This window comes from Loxodonta africana, chromosome 12 (assembly GCF_030014295.1).
Source record: "Loxodonta africana isolate mLoxAfr1 chromosome 12, mLoxAfr1.hap2, whole genome shotgun sequence".
NCBI classification, from domain to species: domain Eukaryota; kingdom Metazoa; phylum Chordata; class Mammalia; order Proboscidea; family Elephantidae; genus Loxodonta; species Loxodonta africana.
Window position 1 is genome coordinate 94,832,736 of NC_087353.1, and position 21,495 is coordinate 94,854,230.

The 21,495-nt window shown below is 49.6% G+C and overlaps 1 protein-coding gene across 1 annotated transcript in view; it reads left to right on the top strand.

Annotated features, from left to right (window-relative positions):
• The window catches only part of SDK1 (sidekick cell adhesion molecule 1), a 363,835-nt gene that overhangs the window by 265,382 nt on the left and 76,958 nt on the right, over positions 1–21,495 (top strand). Inside the window, exons 26-29 of the mRNA XM_064295981.1 lie at positions 5,696–5,799; positions 7,821–7,891; positions 16,939–17,074; positions 18,873–18,932. Of these exons, the coding sequence (XP_064152051.1) occupies positions 5,696–5,799; positions 7,821–7,891; positions 16,939–17,074; positions 18,873–18,932 (371 nt within the window). The remainder of the gene's footprint in view (positions 1–5,695; positions 5,800–7,820; positions 7,892–16,938; positions 17,075–18,872; positions 18,933–21,495) is intronic.

Genomic DNA, 21,495 nt, shown 5'->3' on the forward strand with positions numbered 1-21,495 from the left:
CCGGAATCAAGCCCGAGTCTCCTACACGGAAGGCGAGAATTCTACCCCCGAGCCATCACTGCACCTGCCCCAGCTCTAAGGCTAGTCTTCACGTTAGGGAAATGAGACTGAAGGGTGTCAGTCTTGAGATGTTTCCCACAGTGATCTGGTCAACTGACTTCCAGAGGTTCAAGCTGTCTGCCAGGGCCTCCGTAGGCATTGCCACCACCATCTCATCACTGTACTCCATTCTAGAACATTCAGAACAATTCGCATATGTTGTTTCATGTCATGTTTATAACAACCCTGTAGAGATGCAGGCCAGACTTTTATTATTCCCATTTTGCAGATGAGGAAATTGAGGCAGAGATTTGTTAAGCAATGAAGCAAAAATGTGCTGGGTCTCAATTTCTTCTCCAAATGGAAGAGGTAATCCCTAAGATTCTTCGTGGCGCTGACATTCCACGGGCCTGTAGCTAAGAGCTTCGTGGGCACAAACCATTCCTTGGAGTTCATTTATGAGGGTCTGACAATGGCCTCTAATGGCGCAAATGGTTTGCAATGTGTTACTAACCTAAAGGTTGGCAGTTCAAACGCACCCAGTGGCTTCATGAGAGAAAAGCCTGGTTATCTGCTTCTGTAAAGACTACAGCCTAGGAAACTCTCTGGAGCAGTTCTACTCTGTCACACAGGGTCGCTGGGAGTCAGAATCAACTTGAAAGCAGTGGGTTTTTTGGTTGGTGATATGGTAGAAAGTATAGTGTTAACAGCTTGAATGCCAAACTTTCAGGTCTCTGTCTACCCTTCGTAGCCGCCTGGCCTGGGAAGAGTCTGTCATTGTGAGCTTTCTCAGACTCGGTTTTCTCATCTCTGGAAAGACAGGCTGAGGAAGGACCCTGTCATGCCTCTCAGCTCTCTCAGTTTAGATTTGCCTCCGTTACCAGCAGTCAGTGACTTGGCAGCCAATAAGTCCCGCAATCCAAAGTCGTTCAACTCTGTCCTCCCGCATAGCTGCCAGCATTCCACTTATCCTCTGAGCGACAGCAATGGAACACAAGAGGCATAAGTCAGCCCTTTGAAGGAGACTACTGGCATCTCCTGAGACCCCCGGGATTCTCCTGGGAGGGTCCCGAGTGCCAGGAGAACAGGGCACTGGCAGAGCGTGGCAGCAGACAGGCCCAGCCTTACTTCATAAGCGCCATGCTGATGCCCTGGGCACTTAGTTTAATTAGCAGTGTGCTCATGGGCGTCAATAACTTCACTCCTCTGTGTAGACATATAAAGAAAGACAGAAAAATCCAACCGTCTGTTCTGTAGTGGAGCCGTCTGAAATCAAACAGACTAATTGTGTGCTCTGGACTTCATGTTGGGGAGGAAAGGTCCATGATTCAGGACAGACAGTGTGATTTGGTATAAGAGAGACTCTTGTCAATTTCCTAATGGGCCAGAACTAGGGCAGGTGCTTTCTCTACATATCCATAAGAAACATGTCCCCGGCAGGACCCCAGGAAAGCAATATTTTGTACACTGCCATGGTGTAATCTCCCTTCCTGTTTAATAATCCTGACAGCTACATTTCCTTTTTTATTTCTCATTTTACTTTTACCAGCTACCTAAATCTGTTAGTGGCAAAAAAACAGAAAGCATTAAACCATCTAGGTCTAGTTACTATGCCTAGGCTGTTGTTGGTTGCCATCAAGCCAACTTTGACGCATGGCGACCCCATGTGTGTCAGCACAGAACTGTGCTCCTTAGGGTTTTCAATGGCTGATTTTTCTGAAGTAGGTCAATCACCAGGCCTTTCTTCCGAGTTGGCTTTGGGTAGACGTGAACAACCAGCCTTTCAGTTAGCAGCCAAGCACATTAACTGTTATACCACCCTAGGAGGCAGATATAAATATGAGCCTAGAGTACTAGGAGGAGTCCTTTAGCAAATGGCTAAGTGCTCAGCTACTAACCAAAAGGTTGGCAATTTGAACCCACCCAAAATCACCTCAGAAGAAAGGTCTGGCAATCTGCTTCCCAGAAAACCAGCCATTGAAAACCCTATGGAGCACAGACCTGCTCTGACACACATGGGGTCACCAGAAGTTGAAGTCAACTTAATGGCAAGTGGCTAGAGTGCTAGGGAAAGGGGTTGGGCTTGAAAAACATATTTAGGCACCACTGGTTTCTGGTTGATGTTGAAATTGCAAGACTTAGCTAGCATCACTCAGAAATGTAATGTTGTCATTGAGGAAAAAGAGAAGGTCCCCAAGGCCAGAGCCACATGAATATTCTGGATGTCACTTTAGGGTATAACGGTGGCACTGTCCGTGCAGACTCCAGTAGTGCTAGGCGATGGGCCACATCAATAGTAGTGGGTTCCTTCCGTAACTGGTGCTGTGGACCCAAATCCAAAGCACGAGGGCCAAAGGAAATTACACCATAAAACAAAGAGGGGCCCAATGAACGTCAACCTGCAGCCCCATCTGCATTGTGTTCTTCGTGTCTTCTCCTGTGTAATCTTGAAAAATCTGGTACGCTTGGCCAAGACTACTATGTGTGGGTTAGGTATTCTTTGTTCTTTATACTGCAGATCGCGAGTTCTTAGTAAATATTTCCAATGCCTCAACAATAAATAAGTAAGAGCAGTGGTGGATAGCTTTCAGAATGTTCAGGACTCATGTTTTTTATTATCATAACCAAAATGAATGGATAAATATACAAAGTCCTTTCTATTTGCAAAAGTCTGCGTTTTGCTCTGTGGGAAGAATGTTGAACTGTACTCCATGCCTCCCCCCACCCCCTGGAGGTAAAATGTGTGTATGTGAGACGAGGGTTAACAGTCCAAGGCAGCACAACCACAGACTTACATCCAAATGCATTTGGCTTCTAGCTTTGCATTGCAGGAGTTATGATAGCAAGTTTGGATAATGTGGGGTCCTATGTTATCCAAATCTATTTTATCCAAATCTATTAGTTCCCTGCGTGTTGAATGGTTACAAGCGAGAATTTAGATAGCGAGTGTTATTGCAAAAAATTTTACAAATCTTTTTTTCATCCGGTTTATAAGTTCAGACAGTGAGAATTTGGAAGGCACTGAATTTGAAAAGGAGTCCCTGGGTGGTGGAAACAGTGAATGCACTCAGCTGCTAACTGAGAGGTTGGAGGCTCAAGTCTACCCAGAGGTGTCTTCAAAGAAACGCCTGGCAATCTACTTGAGAAAAATCAGCCACTGAAAACCCTGTGGAGCACAGATCTACTCTGACACACATGGAGTTGCCATGAGTCGCAACTGACTGATAGCAACTGGTTTTTTAATGTGACAAGCACCAAGGGAAGCTGCAGACAGTATCGATGGACTGCCGGGAGAGAGCTGGGTCAGCTTGGGCTGGGAGTCAGGGATAGCTTTTCAGAAGACAAGAAAGAGAAAGTACATTTATTAAATGCCTACTAAGTGTCGAGATCTGTTAGGCCCCATGAGGGTAGAGTCTATTATTTAATCTTCACAGCAGCCCTGGGAAGTGTGGGTACCGTTATCGCCAACTGTACAGATGCAGAACGTGAGACTCAGAGAAAATAAATGCCTGGCCCCGGTTAGTGGTGGCAGGACCAGGATTTGAATCCTGATTTGGCTGACTCCAAAGCAAAGGCTTAAGTAGACCTAGAAGAATGAACAGAGCAGAATTTAGGGAATCAGAAGAACTGAAGAAGAGTATTCCAGAATTGTTTGTCCATTTATTTATTTATCTAGTAGTTGCTGAAGTCCTATTCTGCTGCCGGCATGGTGCTAGGCCCAAGAGAGTGTGGCAGGAACAATGGGGTGGAGGGCCGAAGACTGGGCTGAGGTTTAGGGCTAGGAGGTAGACCAGTAGTACAAAGAAGAGATGCAGAGTGAGGCTGGGGTGACCGCTCAGGGGACGTAACTGAGTAGGGCAGAGCAGCCGGGGAGGCTTATAGGCCAGCAGGGGAAATAGTGTCGCTATCATCTGACCAGCCGGGTGGCTGCATAGCCTCCGATCCGATCTTCACCTGTCTTAGGGCACCTGGCTTGGCTTCCTACAGAGAGGGTGAGCTCTGGCCACTCAGATGTCTCATTGTGCCTTTGACCCCAGAGATACTTAGTTGATCCCCGATGAGGGAGGTGAGCTGGGCAAGCACAGGCCTAATACTGGCAGCTCTGTCTTCTTTTCTCCTCTGCACCCATCCCCTTAGTCTCACACCTGGGCCAAGGTATGTAGCCAACTGACATGCACTTACCGCGCATCTGCCTCGTGCCCCGTGCCCCGTGCCTTTCTAGACCAGGAAAGGGTAGTAAAGAAAGAATGGCCTTCACAGAGCTGCAGGTTGGCCCAGACCCCACCGTTGCTGGACAGTAGTGGAGCACTGAACTGTGTGGCACTAATGTAATGGCAGAAGTTCCCAGCGCAGCATCTACCACACCGACATTTGGAAGCACAGTTCAGGTGGCTGACTCATCGGGGCTCGACGAAGAGCTGAGCATCATCTGCGCAGAAGAGTTTGGCCAAAGTTCTAGCCTTAAACTTGGCACAGTGCTTGACGCATGAGACCAAATAACCCTAAACAACTAGAGGGAGAGAGGGAGGGGAGGGTAGGTGGTTGGGTGAATGGGTGGATGAGCGCATAGATGGATGGGTAAGTGAATGGGTGCATAGATGAATAGATGGGTGGGTGGTGGGTGGGTGGATGGATGGAAACAGGCATGAAGTGATGGCATCAAGCGGTACCTTGGGGGAGCATTTGTGCCCCTAAAATCTCCATTGCGGACTGGGGACACATTTTCATATGGACAATTAATATTATCTTAGTCTGATGTAAAGTGATATACAAATGTTTCTTCAAGCCAAGTCCCCTAATCCAGTCCTGCCCCAGCCCCAGCCATTTACCAGTCCTCTGGCCATGGGCAAGTTATTCAATAGGACTGGGCATCTGGTTTCTCATCCACAGAGTGGGAATAACAATAATTGCTTCCTCACCAAGCTGTTGTGAGGATTCAGTGGGATAATGCTTGTCAAGTGCTTGGCACACTTCCTGACTGAACAAGTGGTAGGGGATGAGGGTGTGGATGGGCTCAGCCTGTAGCTGGGGGCCTGAGGGACGTGAGCCTCAGCTGGAGCAGGGAGGTAGACCCTGGAGAGTACAGCTAGTGGGGCCTGGCCAGTGGCAGATATCCACACAGGAACATTTAGCGTGAGAGATCAAGGAGGTAAACCAGGCGGGAACTCATTTTCTGCTCTGGATCAGTGCAAGGGCTGATTTAATTAGCTCCTCCAGAGAAATTCTCGAGGTTCCTCAGAGAGCAGTGATTTGCAGCTCTGAGCATCTCTAATTATGAGGAGGTGGAGGTGGGCCCTCCTGGAGGGGCCCTAGGAAGACCTCCGTCATCCGCTGGGGCTCACAACACTCACCCCTCGCTGATTCCTCTCTCTCTGGGGCAGGCCATTAAGCCAAGCCCTGAGTATCACTCCCCAGATAGGTTCCGGTCCCCTGGACGCTCCTGCTCACTGGGCCCTGCCTGTGGCTGGGAAGGACTTCCAGGCTGACCCCAGAACATCCCCCACTCTGTAGAGTGACTCATCTGGGGGTTCACCAAGAAGCCCAGAGCTCTTGGGCCAGGAGGCCATTCATCCTCCCTCCATTGGTTCCCCTGGGTTCCTGAGGGAGGGAAGGTGGGAAGTGTCCCAGCATTCACTGGGTCTCTTCCACGTTCTAGGCTGAGGCCCTTCACCTCCTACAAGCTGCGCCTGAAAGCCACCAATGACATCGGGGACAGCGACTTCAGTGCGGAGACAGAGGCGGTGACCACACTGCAGGATGGTAAGTAGCTGACACACAGGCAGTGGCTGTCACAGAGCAACTTCCTAACAGCTACTTGTGAAGCCCAGCCATTTCTCCCTGCAGGGAGGCTCCCACTTTTGTCCTAAACAAGGAGGGAGTCCGGAGAGAGCAGGTGGTGAGGAGGGGAATTCAGGTACTAACAGTCAGCCCAGAGTATTCCTGCAGACCCAGTGGCCGTAAATCAACCCTTCAAGGGCTTCCAAATGGAATGGAAGTTTCTTTGATTGACTTCCAAAACCCCGACTATCCATTAGCATCCCAGACATTGAATAATTTATAGAATCATTAAAAATAAATGTCAAAGGGTGGCTGGGTTTTAAGAGGTTTCCCCCATCCTTCTCACTCACAAGCCGCTCTATGTAACGAGAGCACACTGAAGTGAGGGACTGTGAGCCCTGAGAGCCCCAGGTGGTGTTTCTACCCCTGCGCTCTCCTGAGTGGAGTGGGGCCTGGATACGCATTGTGCCTTTTTGTGTGACCCAGCCCTGTGAGGCACGAAGTGAGCCTGGAGACAGCTCCATCAAACGCGGCCAGCGAGGGGACAGCCAGACAAGTAGGATGTAGGAGAAGGATGGGTATGATGAAACAGGTGCCGCAGCTCAGATCCAGGGCTGGAAACCAGAGCGCTTATTCCACCCAGCGGCGCTTTATAGCAATTCTCCAGCCTCCCCTCTTCCAAAACTGCCCCACTTAAAGCACCAGCGGAAGAATTTTTAAATAACTCAACTTCCAGTGGGCTCACCTGCTGACCTCACAGCTTTAGTGTGGCTTCTTTTATATCCTGGATGTTCACTTTCTCCCACACGAGGCCTCAGATGACCCGAAGGACCAGCAAAGGGGTTAAGGCTAACGGTTTCTAAATGTTAAAGAAAAATTGCACCGGACAGGGTTAAACAGGCAAAAAATAAATAAGTAAACTTTCTGTCGAGTCAGTTCCGTGACTTAACTCAGCAAATGCTTTTGCAGTAGGGGAGAGTGACCAGAACTAATTCTGAGCTCAAGTCCCTTGAAACAAAAGTTGGACTTTTTTAAGGGATGGGGTGCACTAATGGAAAAGTTCATTCCCCTTCCTTCCCTTCCCTTTCTTTGATTAGCCCAACTGGAGAGAGAGATAAGAGATTCCCTAACTAGGTGCTTTGACAACTAAGGACTGAAATGAAAAGGGAGTCAAGGAGATAAGGGTTCCCTGGTTGGGCACCTGGACAAGGAAAGGTCCTAATCTCAGGAAAAGGAGCCCTGGTGGCATTAACAGTTAAGAACTTGGCTGCTAACTGAAAGGTTATTGGTTCAGACCCACCAGCAGCTCCATGGGAGAAAGACCTGGTGATCTGTTTTCGTAAAAATTACAGCCTTGGAAACCCTATGGAGCAGTTCTACTCTGTCCTATAACGTCGCTATGAGTTAGAATGGACTCCACGGCCAGCATTTTCTGAAACACAAAAAGATGAAGGAATTTCTTTAACCTAGGCTGTTTTCGAGGACCACCGGGTTCAGGTAAATCCAACATTCTCAGGAAGCGAGCCAACAGCCTGGACAAGCCAAGGGAGGAAGGGGAGCAGCCCGTTGGGAAGTAATGGTTGTCCTGTGTGGCTTCTGGAATCTCTGGGTGATGCAAAGAGTGACCGCACCTGGCTACTAACTGAAAGGTTTGAGTCCACCCAGAGGTGCCTTTGAAAGAAAGACCTGCCAATCTACTTCCAAAAAATCAGCCCTTGAAAGCCCTATGGAGGACAGTCCTACTCTCACACATGGGGTAACCACGAGTCAAAGTAGATTCCGCAGCAACTATTTCAGCTACTGAGAACCCCCTGTAATGGCAATCTGTGTGGCCAAGGCTCTCAGGAAAGCTGGATAAAGGGTTCACGTTGCCATTAGAACAGCAGGGGGCATCGGGGGTGGGGGAGGGGGAATGGCAGAGAGATAGATCCCTGCAGCCTTATTGAAGAGGGAGGTGCACCAGGATCCTTGTAACCCTTGCCTTCTCCTTCTTTGAATCCCAGTTCCAGGAGAGCCCCCCAGTCTTGTCTCAGTGACTCCGCACACCACGTCCTCTGTCCTGATCCAGTGGCAGGTGAGTGCCCAGGATTTCAGTGTTCCATGAAACACGGCTGTTCAGCCCTGTTCCATCCCCAGTGATGATTGGGTGCTGACTGCCAGCTGGCCTCACATTCAGTGTTGAGAGCAGAACAAAGGAAACACCTTGTTGGGCTTGTAAACTCAAAAGGGAAATGGTACTAAAGCCTAATTTCCCAACAGTTAAAAACTTACTGTCATGCAAATATAAGATAAACATGTACTGAACCCCTTAGTGAGGGGACCAGAGGAATGGTAAGGCTGGCTCAAAGAGCATTTGAGGAACTGAATACTTGTGTTGTTGTTTTTCAGGTGCCCTCAAGTATTTTCCAACTCCTTTTTTTTAGTAGAACTGCCGCATAAGGTTTCCTAATCTTTCCAGGAGCAGATCATCAGGTCTTTGGTCCTGCAGAGCTGGTGATGGGTTCAAAGAGCCAACCTTTTGGTTAGCAGCCAAGTGTTTAACCACTGTGCCATCAGGGCTCCTTTCTTTGGAAAGGGAGGAGGCTAAATGGAAAGGAGCAGGAATGCTAGGAAACCCCATGGAGGATATTAGGGAACTTGTCTCCAGTGGAATGTTCCTCCGGGCCAGGGAGGGGTGAGTTCTGAGTGTGCCCTGGCTCAGGCATGGGGGCTGGGGCCAGGTGGGCAAGAATGTGTGGAGGTCCTGATGCAAACGCACAAGCCCACTGGAGACCCCTCTGGGCTGGGGCTGAGCAGAAGAGCCTAAAAGGGGAGAGAGGAGGGCAGAGTTGATGGTGCGTCCCCCTCTACCGCTTCCGAGTTCTCAGCAACAGGCTTAGACTTGGGTTCCGTGAACTAGGCTTCAAGCTGATGAGAGGAGGAGGGTGAGGCACAGGCGAGGTACCTGGCATGGGAAGCACAGGGCTGGAATTGCTGCAGGAATGAGTTGAGGAAATGTCTTCTAACCGGTGAAGGTGGTGGCCGCTTCTAAAGGTGTTTGCTTCCCTGGTCACATTGTAGCTTGGCGAAATCTGTAGGAATTAGGTTGAGTCCCATGAAATCTGACCATGTTCAATGTGCGAAAGTGGAAATTTCATATGGCTGAACCTAATATAACTTGATACTGCCACTTCCGTGGGGATGGAGAGCCGGACTCAATAGCCTGGGCTTAAGCGTCCAAACCCTCCTTCAGGTATTGATATAGTAATCCTGGGCCACTTCTCACTCACCTCCTCTTTATTGCTAAGTGACTGCTGCGTGGAGGTAATAGGAACCCTTCAAGGTAATCAAAAAACCTGTCCAAAATCTGAAGTGGGGGATTCGCTGTGGTGGCTTCCTGTGATTTCTGGCTTTGCCAGGATAGAGGGGATGCAGTGGGGATGTATGGGGTCAGCCTGAACCCCCACTGCCTGGCCTTGGCATGCCACATCCCTCCCTGTCTCATCTCCAAGACCCTGGCTTAACACTGGGCAGCAGTGACACTGAGGAACCCTCTCTGGCCCCAGGTCCCTCCTTTGACGGGAGGTCGAAAGGGCCCCTCTAAGGTCTGATGCAAGATCCCTGGTGCCTCCGCAGTCCATGCTTCAGATCCGACTTGGATTAGGGTCTCTGCTGGGAGGCAGGAAACAAGCAAAATGGAAAATTAAGGCCCCAAGGGCTTCCATTTCCCACCCCTTACTAATATGTTGTTGTTCGGTGCTGTAGAGTCAGTTCTGACTCAGGGAGACTTAGTGTGTTACAGGGTTGAACTGTGCTCCATAGGATTTTCTTGGCAGTAATCATTATGGGAGGAGCCCCAGTGGTGGTGCAGTGGTTAAGCACTCGGCTCCTAACTGAAAGGTTGGTAGTTTGAACCTACCAGCTGCTCCACGGGAGAAAGATGTAGCAGTCTGTTTCCACAAAGACTGCAGTCCTGGAAACCCTATGAGGCAGTTCTACACTGTCCTATGAGTCAGAAATGACTTGATGGTGACAGGATTTTTTTAATGGGTTAATCTTTACAGGAGCAGATCACCAGGTCTTCCTCGCTCAGAGCTGCTAGGTGGATTTGAACTGCCGACCTTTCGGTTAGCAGCTAAGCATTTGACCATTGCAGCACCAGGGCCCCTTCTCCAGTAATATAATCCCCCAAAAGAAGGGTGGCACTTTGCAGTGCTTTTTTTTAAGCTCTACCATCAAATTAGCATTCTGTTTGTAGATATGGCACCTGGCCTACCAATAGCTAGGTAAGTGTCTTTTCTGGAAACACCGTGCTCACAGCCACAATGCGTCAACTCTCCAAACAAGTGGCCGTCACTGCAGCGCCGTCTGTCCACCGCAGCCTGGGCCCCTCTCACTACTGTTGGACAGCTCTGTGGAGTGGCGGAGAGCTGCACCAAAGGAACTTGGCATATGTGTCCATCAGCTGTCCCCCTTCCACACGAACAGAACAAACTAATTGTAGGAAGCACACAGAAGCAGGAGGTGGTCAATATGACACATTGTAGAAATAAATGCCTGTCAACCACCAGGCAATTCAAGTATAATTAAAATTACGAGTAATTTGCTAAATCAGAGTGAACGGAACAAAGAAACGATGTTTAAATATGGATTTGCATTCCAAATGGAATGTTTCACCTATAAACCTTTTTTTGGTAATTTGTTTAAAAATGCAGACCCCAGCGGTAGGGCCAAGGATGCTGGCCCATTGAAGTGCCGCCTCTGGAGTGGCCTGTCAGGTCTGACTCTTCCTGGGAGGGTCATCAGTCTTGGCTTTTAACAGAGTCCGGTCCTGTTTGAAATCTGAGGTTTTAAAAACGAATTCTAGATGGTGGCACCCACACTGAGTAGAGCTCATAATAGGTGTTAATAACTCTGAATTGATCACAACATTTAATCTGGCTGTCCTCAAACTTCCCATGGATCATCCAAGATATCACTCAAAAGCCTACCCCTGCCTGGTATTGCTGCAGAATTTCTGGAGTGGGTTTTGAGGCTGTTTTCTTGCTAAAGAGAAGAATCCTAGGTACAGCTTGTCCTTCGGTGGTGCGAACAGTAAATATGCTCAGCTGCTAAAAAAAGGTTGGAGGTTCAGGTCTACCCGGGGGTGCACCCTACTTCCAAAAAATCAGCCATCGGAAACCCTGTGAAGGGCAGTTCTACTCTGATACGCATGGGGTCGTCATGAATCGGAGTTGGCAAACAGCAGTGGGTTTAGCTTTTGGTTTTAGGTCTCATCCTGAGCTGAGCTCTCAGTGGAGCACAAGACTGGATGCTGCCCTAGGTGCCTTCCCAAAGGAATGTCACAGTTGCCTGGACCAGGGAGAGAGAGCCCTTGGGCCTCTTTAGACCTCTCCAGGATTGTTTCTGTTTCTTTTCATTGGCTCCATCCTTTGCAGAGGACCAGGGCCTGCGGGGGTGCTGGACACCCAGGGCATGCAAGACGGATTCTGGACCATGAGGGCTTTCATCTAGTGGGGAGACTGGACACTAGATCTGACCAGAGGAAGGTGAGAAGGGTAGAGCTGACCCTCACTTGCAGGATCTGCTGACCTTCCATGGGGAGAAGGTTCCAGGCATCAGGCACAGACCCAGCGCAGGCTCAGAGGTGTGATGCCCTTGGTTATTTACACCGTGTTTCAGGCTCTCTGAAGGCTGCTGTGCTCCACTGAGCCATGCAGACATGATCCCACAGGTGCCCTAGGGGTCCTTGTTCACACTCCAGGGAAGTCCTGGGAATATAAGCCGAAAGCTCAGACTCCAGACTACACAGGTGGCTTAGACTTGGTCTTGGTTCTAACCCAGTCTCACACTTGCCTGGAGGCCTGGGCACAAGTTCCAAGGAGAGAAAGTGTGGCCAAGCCAAGTTTAAACCCCAGCCAGGCAGGTCCCTGGGGATTGGTGGAGGCACAGAAGCCCCCACTGTGAAGATGGAGCCTGTTCATTGGAGGCCTGGGTGGATCCTGGCAGGAGGGCAACACGTTTGATTTTCAGATGCTTCTGGGTTTCAGTGAATTCTGCCAAATGTGGACTCTGGCAGTGTCCTCAATTGTGCTGCTGGAGTCGAGGGGCTTGGCCCCATCTTCCACCTCCACAGCCTCCTCTGATGGAAGCTATGTGCTCACAGTCAGTCGCCCTCAGGCCTTTCCCTCCACCTTTAGCCTGGAGTCAAGAACTCCAGTGCCAGACCGTGTTTGTGCTACCAAGTTACAGCCACCACGTGTGGTCCAGCAAAGGCACTTTTATGTCCCTGAACTCCCAATGTCCTGCTCATTGAATGTTTTTGGTGAGTTGGCTCCAGCTCTCCCCACTCCATTGGAGCTCCTACCTGCCCTCTCCTCCCCCAGAGATGCAAATTGCCCTCCCTGGGATCCCAACTTGGACCTGTGTGTGCTTGTGCTGTAGAGTCCTGCCCAGCCCAAGGGCCTTTGTGATCTCCTCGCTGACGCTGAAGTGGTGGAGGCTGCTCCGGTGTGATAGGGAACTGAGAGAGCAGCTTTGAAGGTGATCTCGGGGTGAACTTGCTGGGCTGGTGCTTAAGAAGCCCGGTGGCAGCCTTTTGATCTGCCCGCTCACCACTCTTTCTTGCTGACCTGAGTCGTTTCGGTAGCAGAAATGCAAGCGGGAGACTTCTCACTGTTACTGCCCAGACCCTGGCCCTTCTACCCACCTGAGCAGCACATGGGCAGATCCTAGGAACCCCCCCACAGGATGGGTGGCTCCATCTGAGCAACCAGGGACCGTGAGCAAGAGAGTAGCTCCAGGCACACAGCCCTCGTGCAGGGATACCTGTCTCTGTCTACTGGTGGCCCAGAGGGTCAGGCCAAAACCCTGGGAGTCTCAGAAGTCTCTGCTGTCTCTCCACCAGCAGAGGACTCCTCCCCTGTGAGTTTTCATGCACCTTGTTACTAGTAGGCAGTAGAAGTAGGGGAGGAGCCCTGGGGGCTGCTAACCAAAAAGTCAGAGGTTTGAACCCACCGGAGGCTTTTCAGAAGAAAGACCTGGCAGTCTGCTGTCATAAAGATTACAGCTTGTGAAACCCTATGTGGCAGTTCTGCTCTGTCCTACAGGGTCATTTATGAGTTAGGATCTACTCGACAGCACCCAACAACAACAGACTAGGACAGACTAGGAAGAAAGGCCTGGTGATCTACTTCCGAAAATCAGCCAATTGAAGCTCCGTGGATTACAGTGATCCGATCTGTAACCAATCATGGGGATGGTACAGGAAAGGCAGAGCTTTGTGCCATTGTGCATTGGGTTGCCAACTCGAAGGCAGCCAACAACAGAAGTAGCCCAGCTCATCACTGAGCCCATCTGGGGGACACAACGTTTCTGGCCAGTCCCTCCGAGTTAGCTGTAGATCATCCTGGGAGGCCCACCCGGTGGGCAGTGACAGGACCTGAGCCAGTTCTAACTCACCCTGGTGCAGGGCCCTGGGCCCACAACGCTAACCGGATCCTGGCTGCTGCTGAGCTCCCTGCCCACTGCCCCTACGGAAGGGTCTACGCAGGAACTGTTGCCTGTGTCCTGAGGAGCCTCCCACCGCTCATCTCCTCAGCTCATAAGCCCCCTCCTCCATAAATTAACCTCTGATTGTCCATCCATAGTGAGTCTTCCCTTCCTCCAGGCTCCACACCTCTCATCCACTTGCACGGCACCCTGAATATATTAGCTTCCTAGTGCTGCTGTAACAGAAATACCACAAGTGGGTGGCTTTAAAGAACAGAAATGTACTTTCTCACAGCTCAGGAGGCTGGGAGTCTGAATTCAGGGCACCGGCTCTAGGGGAAGGCTGTCTCTCTCTGTCGGCCCTGGAGGAAGGTCTCTTTCAGTTTCTGTAGACCCTGCATTCCTTGGCTTCTTGGCCTGTCTCTGTCTCTCATATGTGCTTGCTTCTCTGTGCCTCTTGCTTCTCTGTTCTTTTTATATCTCTGAAGTGATCAGGTTTAAGCCACACCTTGCGCTGATATGACCTCAGTAACAGAACAAAGAAAACCCTATTTCCAAACGGAGCCACATCCACAGGCTTGTTGTTGTGTGCCTTTGAGTGATTCCAACTCATAGCAACTCATGTGACAGAGAGCTGCCCCACAGGGTTTTCTAGGCTGTAATCTTTACAGAAACAGATTGCCAGGTCTTTCCTCCCATGGAGCTGCTGGGTGTGTTCAAACCACTGACCTTTTGTTTAGCGGTTGAGCGCTTCAGTGTTGCACCACTAGGCTCCTTATTCACAGGTATAGGGGTTAGGATTCCAGCGCATATTTGGGGGGACACAGTTCAGTCCGTAACACTGTGCGTCATGATTCAGAGGACCTCAAAGCCCTGGGGGATGGTAAGTGCCACAGGCACTGCAGGGGTTGGGACTGCCTTCCCAGGCTGCAGGGCTCAGCATGTTGCAGCATTTCCTCCAGGAACTGGCTCTAACCCTCCCAGAGCTCCAGGTGCTGTGCAAAACAGGCCAGTGTCATTGGGGGGAAACTTCTGATCTTTCTGGTGACCTCACCCTCCCCGCCCTCTCCACCAGAGGGACTTGATAGCAGCCAGTCCCTTGCTGCCTGGTTCCCTCCCTCCATGGGGAGTCCTGTCTGTGCAGTGATCTGCAGCCTGGAGGTGCAGTGGGCACTGGATATTTTTGGCTAACTTAGTTTGCAAAAGGAGTCCCTGGGTGGTACAAATGGTTGAATGCTCAGTTTATTTATTTAGTTTACAAAGTGCCGTGGAAAACAGCCCTCTATGTGGGGAAAAAAAAAAAAAATTTTTTTTTTTTTTTTTTTTTTTTTTTGTGTGTGTGTGTGGGAGATCGTTCTTTTCCCTTCTCTGTGAGGCTCAGCTGAGAGTGCAGGGGTTGTCTTTTCTTACTCTTGCACATGGACTACCCCAACTCTTCCATCCATTCACTGCGCTTTATTTTAAAACCCAACCAAACCCACTGCATGTCTGGCAAGCTGACAGACAGGTAGGGGAAGACAAACTTAAAAAAAAAAAAATCCCAAGCAGGAGAGCAGTGGGATGCAGACCCCAAATTCTCATAAGACCAGACTTAATGGTCTGACTGTGACTAGAAGGGCTCCGGTGGTCATGGCCCCCAGACCTTCTGTTGGCCCAGGACAGGAACCATTCCTGAAGCCAACTCTTCAGACATGGATTGGACTGGACAATGGGTTGGAGAGGGATGCCGGTGAGGAGTAAGCTTCTTGGATCAGGTGGACTCTTAAGACTATGTTGGCATCTCCTGCCTGGAGGGGAGGTGAGAGGGTGGAGGGGGTTAGAAGCTGGCGAAATGGACACGAAAAGAGAGAGTGGAGGGAGAGAGCAGGCTGTCTCATTAGAAAAATAAAAAGTTATGGGAAGACTAATTGGGAGTGTGTAGCAAGGTGTATGTGGGTTTTTGTGTGAGAGACTGACTTGATTTGTAAACTTTCACTTAAAGCACAATAAAAATTATTAAGAAAAAAAAAATCCAAACCCATTGCCATTGAGTTGATTCCGACTCATAGCGACACTATAAGACAGAGGAGAACTGCCCACAGGGTTTCCAAGGCTGTAATCTTTAAGGGAGCAGAGTGCCACATCTTCCTCCCATGGTATGGCTGGTGGGTTGGAACCACTGACCTTTGGTTAGCAGCTTAGCATTTAACCAGTGTGCCACCAGGGCTCGTTTTATTTTAAGAAGAGGATTAAATAAACATTCTATTACAATGTCTCAGTCGGAATTGACTCGCTGGCTCTGGGTTTGGTTTGGTTTTGGTTATTACAATGTCATAATCATTGTGTTTGAAGAAGACTGAAAAACCTGCTGCTGTTGAGTCGATTCTGACTCATAGCGACCCTATAGGACAGAGTAGAACTGCCCCATAAGGTTTCCAAGGAGCGGCTGGTGGATTCAACCTGCTGATCTTTTGGTTAGCAGCCGTAGCTCTTAACCACTACGCCACCAGGGCTTTCGTGTGACGCCCTACAAAACAAGGCTTTTAATTTAATTCTCAACTGTAGCCAATAGAAAAATCAAGACGAGAGTTGAAGTGGAAAATTGCTAGCAACTCCCTTCTGTCCTTGTATAAATAGATGTGTGCATGGGTGTGTTATGTGCTATGTACACACATACACACAGGCCAGATTTCTATCTTAATCTCCATACCTGTTTGATGTACTGGTACCAACACTATGGCTGGCACCACTTGGCAGGAAGAATTGAATGGCAAGTGAGCATGGCTGCGCAACTTGAATGTAATCAATGCCACTGAATTGTACATGTAGAAACTTGAATTGTTATATGTTTTTCTGTGTGTATTCTCAACCACAACCACAAAAAAAATTATAAAAAATGTAATTGAATGGCATCTGACATATGGAACCAATATGAAAATATACACAACAGAACTTACACCCATTGAGCAATGTTTGTGTGTCTAGTTCATTGACGTGGTTACGTACTTCACGCTGTGTCAGCATTCTCCTCATCTCTGCCCACGTTGTTTCACCACCCTTAACTCGGACTATGCCCCTCACAGGTCTCGTCTGTGCTTTAGTTACTGTTGTCCATCTAATTCCATGTAAATAATTATTAAATGAGCTAAATTGTTGTTTAGTTTAAAGATGGCTTCATGGGATATTTTGGTTCAGAGCTTAAAGGTTGTCTCCAGACAATAGATTTGGGGGTTCCTTCAGACTCCATAGATCCAGTAAGTCCGGTTTCCAATAAGAATTTTAAATCCTGTTCATATGGAACCAAATTTTAAAGAGTGGGAGGGGGAAAACCCTTAAAAGCCAGCCTGATTCTTCTAAAAACATTTCATGGACTCTAAGCCGGATGTGGGCGAGAGGACCACAGGCCCACACGTGCACTTGTGGGTGGCTGTGGTACCTGTGAGGTTTGAGAAAACTTGGAAAATGATCCCACAGCATCACCTGCCTGGTGAATGCCTTGTGCATCTCTCCATAAATCTGACCCATGTCCTTTGTTTTGGAAAACATCTACTTGACTCGGGGACTCTCTCCTACACAGCTAGCTAGTTCAGCGTGAACGGGGCACTGAGCCTCTCCCTGGCTGACTTGGGGGGTTCCTCCTCAGGGTGGCTGAGCTGTGTCATGTCTTTGCAGCCTCCGCGGGATGAGAGCCTGAACGGTCTCCTTGTGGGGTACAGGATCTACTACCGGGAGCTGGAGTACGAGGCTGGGCCCGGCACCGAGGTCAAGACGGTGAAGAGCCCTTCTGCCTTGAGAGCCGAGCTCACAGGTGACAGGCGTCTTCCCCTCCCCCGCCTCACAGGGCCCTTACCAAGTGCCTGCTCTGGGCAAGTCTCCATGGGGAATTCTGTGGGACAAGGGGCAAGAGGCAGCCCTGCCCTTAAGGTGCCTACAGTGATGAGGGTGGGCAGTTATCACGGTGACTCTCAGCTGCGCCAGTTGCCATCGTGTCAGCTCTGACTCCTGGTGCCTCCATGTGTGTCAGAGTAGAACTGTGCTCCATGGGGTTTTCACTGGCTGATTTTGGAAGTAGATCACCAGGCTTTCCTTCTGAGGTTCCTCTGGGTGGACTCGAATCTCCAACTTTTCAGTTAGCAGCTGAGCACATTCACTGTTTGTACCACTTAGGGACTCCTTGGAGCTGCACAGCCAGGTAGAATGTGATGGGGCCAGTGAGGGGGCAGAAAACAGAGCCAGTGCTTTGGGGCTTCCCATGTGTCCTCACTGCTCAGAAAAGCACCACATCTGGTGGACGGGCAGGGGAGGTTCAGTGGAGGAGGAACTCTTTGAGACAGATTTTATGGAAAGCAGGGCTTCACGGGGGACATGAAGGAAAAGGCGTTGCGTGCAGAAAGCACAGCATGGATGAGTGGACCAGGGCAGGAAGGCGCCAGACTGGGGAGGGGCAGGTGGTGGGCCGGCCCAAGGCCCAGCAGAGGGCTGGTGGGAGCACAGAGGCAGGGCTGGGTTAGAGGCTGGGCCCTGTGTATGGGCAGGGGTCTGTTCTGATGTCACTGAAGGTCTCATTAGAATAGGAGGGGTGGCTGTGCTGCTGCCAAGTGGAGAGGGTCTGGAGGATGAGATGGAGGAAGGGGTTCCACTAGTAGATGGGTGGGTTCCATGGGCATTGGGGCTCCCCTGTTCAGTGTCAGCCAGCTCCCCCAAGGTCTCTGGCTGGGCCCCAGCAGTGGTTACTGCTGCCACTGAGACGGTGTACAGAGCTGCTGGACAAGCCACCCTCTTCCACCTCTCCTCTCTCAGAAGGAGGGTGACAATGGTTCCATTTTCCATGATACCAAATGGTGGCACTGAAAATGCCTTCTGCTGCACAAGGTTCTCAGCCTGGGGACAGGGAGAGAGCCACTTGGTGGCAGCATACACCTTCCATTGTGTCAGGAGGCTCTGCTTCTGGCCCAGGCGCAGCTGGTGTCTGCAAGGTTCCAGGGCTCTCTGGGCAAGGGTAGTGGGTGGGGCCATGCTTACACAGCCCTTCCCCGCTGGGAGAGAGGTGGCAGCAGATGTTGGCCCTGCACCGACATGTAGGGTGAAAGATTATGTTCACTGTCCAGTGCTCCCTTGCACACCCAGTCACTGTCTGTCTGATGACCAGGCAGCAGCCAGCACCTCCCTGGGCTTCGCAGCAAAATCACATCAAAACAAAAGGCCTCCTCAATGTGGCTATTTTATGAGCCTGGCTCTGTTGCTCTTCAGTTTGGCATCTGCTCGTCCTTTTCAGAGCAGAGTGTCCCCCTAAGTGTGAATCGGCTGACCATGCGCCTACCGCTGAGCCTCTGGGAAAGCCACAGCCAGGAGAAACCAATGCCCTCTCTTTTCCGGCTTTGCTTTGCACTATGCCAAGCTAAATGCTAGTTCACTCCATTTGATCGGAGGATAAGCGCCTCTACCCGCTTGAAGACTGGAGCCCCCTGCTTTATGAAGACTTGCATCACCTCTGTGGGTGGGTGATGGGGCGCAGGGTGGAGGCAGGGGGCCAGGCCCTGTGGCACATCACCCGCAACAGCCGTCCCGCTTGGTAACTGGCTTTCTGCTTTGCTTGCCCCTAATAGCCCACAGCAGCTTCAAGACCGTGAACAGCACCTCCACATTAACCACGTACGAATTAACACGTAAGTGTATGTCCGCGGCTCCAGCCACTTGGAGAGCAGTTCTGCATCCAGAATTCCCCCTCTCACTCACTCCTGTTCAAATACCAAAAGCAACCAGCAGGCAGGAATGGAAACTTCTGGAAACAGATGTTGGAAATGGGTGGGAGTGGGGTGTTACTGACACCTGATTTTCATAGTTTGGGACAAAAAGAAAAGGATAGGGAGGGTTTTCTCTCTGGCTCATTTCAAGTTTAACCAAACACATGTTTCCCTTTGATCCTTGCTGGGGACGGGCTCTAGGCACCAAGGAGGGAGCCCCAAACCTGACTGTCTTCAATGAGAACTTGGATGGCAGCATATAGAAAATGCGTAGGGGCAGGGGAGGGCTAGGAGTTCCCCTTCTGAGTTCCTACTCTGTACGGGGTTCTTCAAGGGGCTTGGTGAACACCCTCCCATTTCATCCTCGCTGCCACAAATGGGGTGAGACTCACCCCAGATCTACTTTCTTCTCTGTACTGTACTGCTTCCCAAAACCTTCCCTCATTCCTCCTTTCTTTGTTCACTCACCCACTGTCTTAGTTATCGAGTGCTGCTATGACAGAAATACCACAAGTGGGTGGCTTTAGCAAACAGAAATTTATTTTCTCACAGAGTCGGAGGCTAGAATTCCAAGTTCAGGATGCTGGTTCTAGGGGAAGGCTTTCTCTCTGTTGGCTCTGGGGGACAGCCTTTGTCTCTTGTCAGTTTCTATCCCTTGGCTCCTTGGTGATCTTCATGTTGTGTGGCATCTGTCTTCCCCCATCTCTGCTTCTTTAATCTGTGCCTTTTCTTTCCCAAAAGAGATTGATTTAAGACACAGCCTACACTAGTGCTGTCTCATTCACATAGCAAAGGAAACCCTGCTCCAAAACAGGATTATAATCACAGGTGTAGTAGGATTTCCAGCATGTATTTTGGGGTGTTACAGTTCAATCCATAACCCCTCTCCCCCGACTCAGTCTCTGTTTGCTGCATGCCACCCTGGGCCAGGCACTCTCAAAATGACAGCTCAGTCAAGGAGCAAGTTAGAGAGTTAATAGGCAGACTGGGCCCGAGTGATGATTCAGTAGCTAGATCTCGAGGCAGGCCTTGGAACCCCAGATGATGAATGATGAAAGGGGGGCGCTCTGAGCCTACATGGCCATGCCCACATGTTTCCGTGGACTCCGAGTTAGCCCCTTCTCATGACCCCGCCAGGCCAGCAGGAACCCAGGAGCCTTTCCTGCGTGCTGTGTATAAGGCAGCAGCTCCAGCAATCCCTCCGCTGTCATTTGTGTGGGTCTGAGCAGCCGGACTCCTGACTCAGATACGGGGCGGCACCTTGCACACATTTCTTTGAAGCTGAGAGCAGAAGGGCCTGTAAGCGGGTTCACTGAACCTCCGCTGAGCTAGTAGCTCACTGGGAGGTGAGAAGTTGAAAGCTGTCTGAGTCACCATGCACGCAGGCACATAGGGTCCAGAGAAGCAGGCGACTGATGAGGCAGTGTGAACCAGTGGGGGGCCTTCTAGAATGTTCCGGTATGAGGGTCGGTTACTCTCTCAGTGTCTGTTAGTAGAGACCCACACCTGGGCCCCCACCCTGTGTGATTCTGCGTACATGTCTCCTCCATTGTTTTCTTCCCAGGACATTTCATTACAAAAGCAAAATGCAGCCCGGGGCCTTACTCCACCTGTTCTTACTTTTTTTTTTTTCCTCCAAGATACATAATATTTTAATGCAATACTTTAAAAAGTCAGAATTAATGAAGAAACACCCAAATGAACAAAATATCAAAATTTTAAACAAAGACAGGATCAGTATTGCTGATTTTTCCTTTTGCCAATGTGATATGTATCACGCTGTTGTTCAGCTTTCATTAAAACTGCATTTACTGGTATTGCTACTTTTACTTTTTTGTGAACACAGTTACCATTTTTGATTTAACGGAATTCTTGGATACCTGTCAACACTGGTACCCACCTCATTTTTTGTTTGTTTGTTTTAACCACTGCTTGGTATTACATAGTGTGGAAGTTTGCTTAAGCATGTGCTTTTATGCATACCCGCTCAGCGGGCATTTGGTTTCTTCCAGTCTTTCAACTCTACAGACAGTGCTGCTGTGAGCATCCTTGTATGTGTTTTGGTTTTAGATAATTCATTCTTGTTGTTATTGAAAATGTACACAACAAAACGTATACCAATTCAACTGTTTCTACATGTACAATTCAGTGACGTTGGTTGCATTCTCTGAGCTGTGCCACCATTCGCACCCTCCTTTCCTAAGTTATTCCTCCCCTGTTAATATAAACTCACTGCCCCATAAGCTTCCTGTCTAATATTTTGAGTTGCTGTTGTCCCTTTGATCCCATTTAGATAGTTCTTAGAAGAGCAAAATGCTCAAGGCAGATATTTTGTACTGGTTAAACTATTGTCTGGTTTTAGGAAGACTTCAGGGGATAGTTTTGGTTTAAGCTTTGCAGATTATCTCAGGGTAACAGTTTCAGTATGTATGCAGCTTCTATGGCTCCAAAAAGTCTGGATTCTAGAGAAATCAAAATTCTGTTC